At 34.6% G+C, this 8,538-nt stretch overlaps 1 protein-coding gene across 4 annotated transcripts in view; it reads right to left on the reverse strand.

The window, feature by feature from the left end:
• Positions 1-8,538, reverse strand: part of LOC106876029 (ras-specific guanine nucleotide-releasing factor 2) — a 563,899-nt gene that overhangs the window by 81,494 nt on the left and 473,867 nt on the right. For all 4 annotated transcript variants that reach the window (XR_008266647.1, XM_052976037.1, XM_014924405.2 and 1 more), the window contains exon 10: positions 2,818-2,963. Coding sequence is in view for 3 of the 4 variants with exons in the window: in XM_052976037.1 (XP_052831997.1) it covers positions 2,818-2,963 (146 nt within the window). In the remaining variant the exon portion in view is untranslated. The remainder of the gene's footprint in view (positions 1-2,817; positions 2,964-8,538) is intronic.

The following is an 8,538-nucleotide window of genomic DNA, read 5'->3' on the forward strand; positions in this document are numbered from 1 at the left end:
AGAGAGAGAGAGAGAGAGAGAGAGAGAGAGAGAGAGAGAGAGAGAGAGAACAACAACTACATAGACAGACAGACTAAAAGAGACAGAAATGTTTTGTTGCCAACAGCAGTTACAATTCAGCAATCTCATTACTGTCTTTTCTTACTCCATTTACTTTAATCCTACAACAATTATCTTCAGTATTAATACCATCTATACAATACTGGTAACATTACATACTACTCTTCTGTGAATCATCTAAACAAACCATAAATTCAATTCCTACATATCTGATGTGATGTACTCAAAGCCCCATTTCCCTGTCAGTCTACTCAGATTTCATTGTATGTTATGCACACCTATTGCTTGCATTGTGAATTTGGCATGCAGTTTCTATCTCTCCCATTCCTGCATGGTGCTACAATTTTGTATAAGTAGCCTGAATGATATTCAATGAATATTCCTTAAGATTTTTTTTGTGGGTTGTGGGTATTTAGATCTCATGTGTATCTTGGATTTTTAAATAGGGTCACTGTATGCTTGTGTGTCATAAGAAGCAGCTACAAGGGTTGGAATTGAGAAGGGCATAAAATACTATCTCTCAGAAACTCCCATCCAACCTATACCAGCATGGTAAGAGAAATGAGTAAGAGAAATGAGTAAATATGATTTAATAACTTTATTCTTATACTTAATAATATTACTGATGTTAATTAACTTCATGTATGAAATGTTTAGTTAATCAACAGAGTTTAGATGCAGATCCCTCAATTAATAATATTATAATTTCTCATTGTCAGCTTAATGATCTTAATTATTAAAGAAACATAAATTACTTAGATTATAAATCTAAGGAAGCTTCGTTCCATTTCCATCCCTTAGGCATTTCTTATCTCCTGAAACAACATTAGAGGTTTGACTTTCTCTCCACATAGGTAAATATACATCATATTTCTATATATTCTATAATCAAAAAGTGAAAATGGGTGAGTTAGTAAGTTACTAGAGAAAATAAAAGCAACTAATAGACTGGTGGTTAATAGCCTAACATTAGTATTGCATTGTCTCTTGTTCAAGACATTTAATTTTAAATGGCTGAGTTCACATAGCTCCAACTAGGCACCATGAGTTGTATAAGTTGCCACCATAGACAGGAGCTGTGCTATAAAATTGATGATTATTTTATTGGCTTGCAGTATCAAGTGTATTTCTTAAGATGAAGTAAAACAAAAAGCTATCAGTAACAGATTGGTGTTCTGTCAAGGAAACAATTTACCTCTGTGCATTCAACAGAGATAAGCACCAGCTTTATGTATCTTTGGGATTCAGAAAGAATAAGCACACACATTTGTGCATACGCAAGTACTTATCACATTTAGACACTAATGAATTACGTCAGTAATTAACAACTTTGAGAGATAGGCAGTCATAATAACAATGCTAACACTTGAACTAATTTATGTTCTGTCGTATAATATTCACTATAAAAATGAGTTACCATTGGTTTTGATGATGAGGATTCAGTTGTTTAATCAACTAAATTTCCTACTCATTGAATTAGCTTTGATTAGTTGAACATTCTACAGACAGCTGTGCTTTTAATGTAATCCTCAGGTAAAATCAGCAGGTACCTTTGAATTACAGACACAATCCACCCAACAAGCTTTCCCACAGGTTCTGTCTACCCAATTTCACTCACAAAGGGTTGACTTGAGGCATAATTAAAAAAACATTTGCCCAAGATGCCAAATAGTGAGGTTGAACCCAAGACCTCATGGTTGTGAAACAAACTTCTTAATCACTCAGCCATATATTCATCTACATTATGGGAACATTAGACATTATGAGCCTTAATTTGATACAATGAAAGAACAACAGGCTCATTTATGCTTTTAATGTTTGACACCTTTTATATCATATCAAAATCTTAAGCATTAATTTATAACAAAATATCAGGTTTTATTTTTAAGTAGATTAGCTCCAAATTTGTTGGAGGACCTTAATCCAGTAAAATTTACATATATTTTGACATATGACCAAAATGCATATCTTGATGGATTGCATGCAAATTGAAGAAAGAGACACAGCAATAAAGAATAAAGCCAGTGGGATGTGTCACTCAAAGGCAAAGGAATTCAGCTTAGATAAATAAGAAACAATAAAATATTTTATAAAATAGTTTAGACTATAATAATACTTTCTTATACTGGTACAAGGTGACAAGGTTTAATGGAAAGGATATAGTTAATTGAATTAACTCCTATGTATAAATGGTATTTCTTTAATAAGCAATAGAAGAATGAAAGGCAAATTTGACCTTTGTGGGATCTGAGCTCAGAATTTTGAAGAAGAACACTATATACTGTTGGGCACTTAGTATAGTTGCCAACCATTTTTGCCATACGATTATCTATGCTTTATTAGGATATAATAATTGTTTACGAAATAGGCACTAGGCCACCAATGTGTTGTCTATCATACCAAACCCAGTAATCTATTCATTCTTATTTATAAAAGCCAGAAGAGCAAAAGAATAAATAGTCAAACTGGACAAGATTTGAAATCAGAAGATAATGAACAGTAACTTATAACCAAAAAACAAATGTCTAATGCTCTATTGATTCTATCATACACCCTCAACCGTTCATTAATTCCTTTGCTGGAAATCATACTCAGGCTGCCTGGATGAATCCCAAGAATAATAGCATATAAGAACATAATAACAAAAAGTCTTCAATTTGGTAAAGAGCAATAGATATGTTACATTAGTCTTACTATCATTTTAGATAGCAATCATTGATGTTATCGTTATGCTGTTACTGTAATTGTCTTACTTACCTTGGCAAGGTGCAGTCTTCCATTGGATGCCCGGCTTGTAAGCAACATATGATTAGAGAAAAGAAAGACTTGTCGCACAACTTCTCGTTTAGAAGAAAGACCGAGCAGATTCTTTGGTTTATCTGGCAACAACTGAAGTAGAAGTCCTGGATGACAAAACATAGAAATAATTAGTTTAAAAAAAATTAATATAATCATGTATGAATATACAAGTAATATAAAATAATGATTATAAAATATCCAATAGATCTCTCTATTAGACAGCTGCATTTTTACCCTTATATAAAAACAACAGTTAAAATATGAGTTATTACAACATAGTTATAATTCCCTTTGTACTTGTCTAGCAAGGGATTAGATCCAAGTCTGTAAGTTAAGACTGAAGCAATTACATTGTAGAAGAGCTATTTTAGTCAACTGGAAAACTTAAAAAGTTGCTGTGGAACTGTGTCAGTGACCTGATGTGTGATGAAAAGTTGGACATTTCAAGAAATAAATGAAAAATTAATTTAATGTTTTTGTGTCTTTAGATGGTGGCAATAGTTGTCATCTAAAGATTATTATTTAATATGCATAAGATAATTGTCAAGGTATAAATATATATGTGAGAATGTGTGTGTGTGTATATCTGTGTGTATCATCATCCTCATTTACTGTCCTACTTCCATGCTGGTGTGGGCCAGACAGTTTGACAAGAGCTGGTAAGTTAGAAGACTGCATTAAGTAGAGCTTGACATACACACATATATACATGTAAATACGCATTATCACCATATCAGTGAAGATGATTATTATTATCTAACATAAAATAAACAATTACTTTTACAAGAGTTTTTAAAACTCCTTGATTTATGCCAGCCAACTAAAAAAAAGTTCTGTTAATGAAGCATTGTAGTGTGTTCGTTCAATACACTGTAATGATGCAGTGTATTCATATTGTATATTGATACTGAAATAAAAGTATGAATTATTGGACTTTGAAAGGGAAAGGAACAGAAAAGAAGGAGTCACACACATTTATATTTGTCCAGAGTAATTTAAACCTTATATTGTGCGACAAATAACCTGTATTTAGAATTTGCCTTATGTAACTCATAATCACTTTGTATTAATGAAACACATGTAAGATGATGTAACTAAAAATCATAAACGATCTCTCTTGTTTTGTTTTGTGTGTGTGTGTGCACATACAATTCATCAAACTCATGGTAGCATGGAAATAAAAGTGAATGAAAAAAAGTAAGTGTGAATCGGAAGGGTTAGTGTGAATCGGAAGGGTTCTTTAGTAGGTATAAAAGGAAAACAACAAAAATAAACTGAGTCTTTTAATTTGAGGTAGCATGAGAAGTTTAACCCCTTAGCATTTAAACAAGCTACATCCAACTCAAATATTCTGCCTGGTTTATGTTCAAACTGGCCAGATCCAGCATGCCACACCTACCCTACAAGATCATTCTAAAAATACACACTTGCATCATTAAAATCTTGAAGCTATGAGACAAAAGAAACAAATCAATGTGAATAAATATGCATTACATTTGACAGAGTAATCTGAATTGTAAAAGGTTAAAGCTCATTTCGTTATAATTTTAGAAAAGCAGGAATTTTATACTAAAGTTATTGTTACAATTTAACACAATGCAAAGCAGAGAGAGAGAGAGAGAGAGATAGAAATAGGGGTCAGTCACGTACCATCACTGAAGTTAAAGTGCTGTCTCACCATTATTGATTTACTTAATCTATAGACCATTCCTAACCATAACTAGTGTCTACTTATTTCTTGATACTACTGCAAAAAGCTATTGATCTATGATTCATTAATCAAAAATCATAAACACAAGGAAGCTTCTGATGATCAGAAGCAAGCGTTTCTGATGACCAGACTGGAAAATTGTTTGTTTTTCCCTTTTGCATGGTTTGGTGAAGAGACATTGTCAAACCAGGAGTAACTTCATCGCAAGGTGATGGAAACCTACTGTTGGTAACCATGTAATCCAGTACTACCTGCTCATGGTAGAGTAGTTGGCTACTAAACTAATCCCCTAATGGGTTTATCTATGAGGAGAGTGTATGAGCGCCTAGCAGGATTAAAAAACAAAAACTGCAAAAAGTAGATGAGTGCCTTAAGAGCTGGTGATAACGATAACTTGAGGAAGAGATGAGAAGCACCAGCATTACCAATCTCAATGGAACACTTGTATGGAAAGTACACCGATATCTAATTCTCTGTCAGACCAGTCAGGACTTGGGAAGGTCAAGACCAATGAGGTGAGGAAACGACTGCTTAAAAGAAAGAAAAAAAAATATTAGGTATATAGGCGTAGGAGTGGTTGTGTGGTAAGTAGCTTGCATACGAACCACATGGTTCCGGGTTCAGTCCCATTGCGTGGCACCTTGGACAAGTATCTTCTACTATAGCCTCGGGCCGACAAAAGCCTTGTGAGTGGATTTGGTAGATGGAAACTGAAAGAAGCCTGTCGTATATATATGTATATGTATATATATATATGTGTGTGGGTGTTTGTATGTCTGTGTTTGTCCCCCCCCAACATCGCTTGACAACTGATGCTGGTGTGTTTACGTCCCCATAACTTAGCGGTTCGGCAAAAGAGACCGATAGAAAAAGTACTAGGCTTCCAAAGAATAAGTCCTGGGGTCGATTTGCTCGACTAAAGGCGGTGCTCCAGCATGGCTGCAGTCAAATGACTGAAACAATTAAAAGAGTAAAGAGAGAGAGAGAGAGAGTATCCCAATGGCAGAAATGCTACTGTATTTCACTTGACTTAGTGAGGAGGAAAGCCTGTGCTCACAATGTTTTTATAAGATCTCCAAGACTGATGTGAAAAGAGAACTTGATATCCTCAGGTATTCAAATGCTTACAACATATGGATTCCTTTAAAAACAGTGATGTTAAACTGGGCTACAGATTAGATCTACTGCTTAATAACAGCTATAGTGCATCTGTCTGGATTTTGTATAGTTTCTGTCTATCCAATATTACTCACAAGGTTTGGGTCTATCAAAGACTATGAAAGAAGAAACTTGACCAAAGTTACTTACAGTAGGATTGAACCCAGTATTACAAGATTATGTACTAAACTTGTTAACCACATGGCCATGCCTGAATCCATATATATATTTAAATTTGCTCAGTCTTTCATTTTGCAATCATTTCTACCAGAATAATCACCTAAAAATTAATCTATAAACATTTAAAGCGGTTATTTAATTTTAAGAATTCACAACCGTAGGTGGTCATTATTATGATGAGAAAATTTGTAAACAAATCCAATCAGGAAAATGACTTTTAATTGTATATGAAAAATTATTTCATAACATAGATTTAAAAGTATCTGTATATGGGTTTGTGGAGGCGCGTGGTTTAGTGGTTAAGGTGTCAGCATCATGATCGCAAGATTGTGGTTTCAATTCCTGGACCAGGCGATGCGTTGTGTTCTTGAGCAAAACACTTCATTTCATGTTGCTCCAGTCCACTCAGCTGGCAAAAATGAGTAACACTGTGATGGACTGGCGTCCCATCCAGTTGGGGAACACATATGCCATTGAAGTTGAAGAAGTGATTTTAAATTCTCAAACGCAGGATAATGCTAATAATATAACCTGAACAGGATAAGCTACCCCTATTTTGCAGAAAAAAGTGGTTGCGGCTGACTATGAGACTTTTATCTGCAAAATAGGGGTAGCTTATCCTGTTCATGCTATATTATTAGCATTATCCTGCGTTTGAGAATTTAAAATCACTTCTTTAATTTTCTAAGATATCTCAACACTTCTAAAGCAAACTTTGTTTGTTTGCAGTCATCGTAATTTGAATTTAATCTTAAATAAGTTTGCAATTACACAGGAAAGTAATCATTGTTCAGATACAAACTAAAAATTAGTGAAAGTTCAAGGTGGAGCAATGTCATATCATTAGAAAATATATCTTAGCTTTTACAAAATATACAATTAAACATTTGCCATGTGAGTTATTGTATTTTCTGTGGATGCTGAGTAGCTAAGATGTTTACGATGCAATTTATAAGGCTCTGAGTTCAACACCACTGTGTAACATTTTGGGCAAATGTATTAATATTGGCCTTGGGTCAACCCAAGTTTTATGAGTGAACTTGGGTCAACATAAACTGCATAAAAAATTATCAAATGGAATGTACCTGTAATTCAGAGTTCACAGGAACACTGGTGTCATGCTTATTTTACCTGAGAATTATGTAAAGAATATCTCAGGAATACTCAGCCACTTCGCAAGTTAATTCAATGAGTAGATTGTCCATTTGATCAAACGACTGGGTACTCAAGTGTCAAAATCAACATGAGAGTCCAGCAACGGTAACTGATTAGTATCCAGTATAAGTAGGCAAAAAAGATACTATACTTCTTAATTACAGTACTGATTAGAACGTCTACTATGAGGGGCATTAACTACATAATAAACAGTCTGTAAACAGCAAATGTAAAACTGCAATATTAAGTACTTGTTCTAATATCCTAAGATATTCACTGGGATATTAATTCTTTATCATAGTGAGAGATTTATGGTGTCAGCTAATCTCAACCATTCCTCTCTTTTGATACTAATCTTCTTAATTATTCCTGACTAGTTCATTAATTACCATTTTTTTTTTTTACATATAATATTTATCCTCTATTCTTATCACATGTATGTATTGGTGTTCTGTTTTGTATTTGTCTTCAGATGTAATTAAGAATATACGCTGATGTTAAATATCATGTTTACTTAAACAAACATATGAATATTAGTAGATCATTTGAGAAATAGCTTCTATAAATTTTTAATGTGTATCAACAGTACACGATGAGTGCTATGTTATTTCCAAAGTAAATACATTTCAGTTTCTCCTTCATATTGTCATTGTAATCACCACCACCACCACTACCACCTTCACCATCACCATCATCATCATGACCAATAATTTTCTATTTTTTCGAATTTTTGTGAATAACATAGGTTAATACAGATGCAAGAGTGGCTGTGTGGTAAGTAGCTTGCTTACCAACCACATGGTTCTGCGTTCAGTCCTACTGCATGGCACCTTGGACAAGTGTCTTCTACTATAGCCTCGGGCCGACCAAAGCCTTGTAAGTAGATTTGGTAGACGGAAATTGAAAGAAGCCCATCATGTATACATGTATGTGTATGTGTGTGTGTGTATTTGTATGTCTGTGGTGGTCCCCCAACATCACTTGACAACAGATGCTGGAATGTTTACATTCCTGTAACTTAGCGGTTCAGCAAAAGAGACCGATAGAAAGAGTACTAGGCTTTCAAAGAATAAGTCCTGGGGTTGGTTTGTTTGACTAAAGGCAGTGCTCTACCATGGCCACAGTCGAATGACTGAAACAAGTAAAAGAATAAAAGAATAATATAAATTAGTACAATGGTTCTTAACCTCTGTTGGGGATATTCTGAGCTCAGAAGGGAGTAGTAAATGACAAAATGCCAAAGGGGAGCAATGGACAGTGTGGGGTAGGGTTAAAGAATTTGTGTTTTGATTTTTGTTTGAAAGTAAAATAGGCGCAGGAGTGGCTGTGTGCTAAGTAGCTTGCTTACCAACCACATGGTTCCGGGTTCAGTCCCACTGCATGGCATCTTCGGCAAGTGTCTTCTACTATAGCCTCGGGCCGACCAAAGCCTTGTGAGTGGATTTGGTAGGCAGAAACTGAAAGAAGCCCGTCGT

This window comes from Octopus bimaculoides, chromosome 2 (genome assembly GCF_001194135.2).
Source record: "Octopus bimaculoides isolate UCB-OBI-ISO-001 chromosome 2, ASM119413v2, whole genome shotgun sequence".
NCBI lineage: Eukaryota > Metazoa > Mollusca > Cephalopoda > Octopoda > Octopodidae > Octopus > Octopus bimaculoides.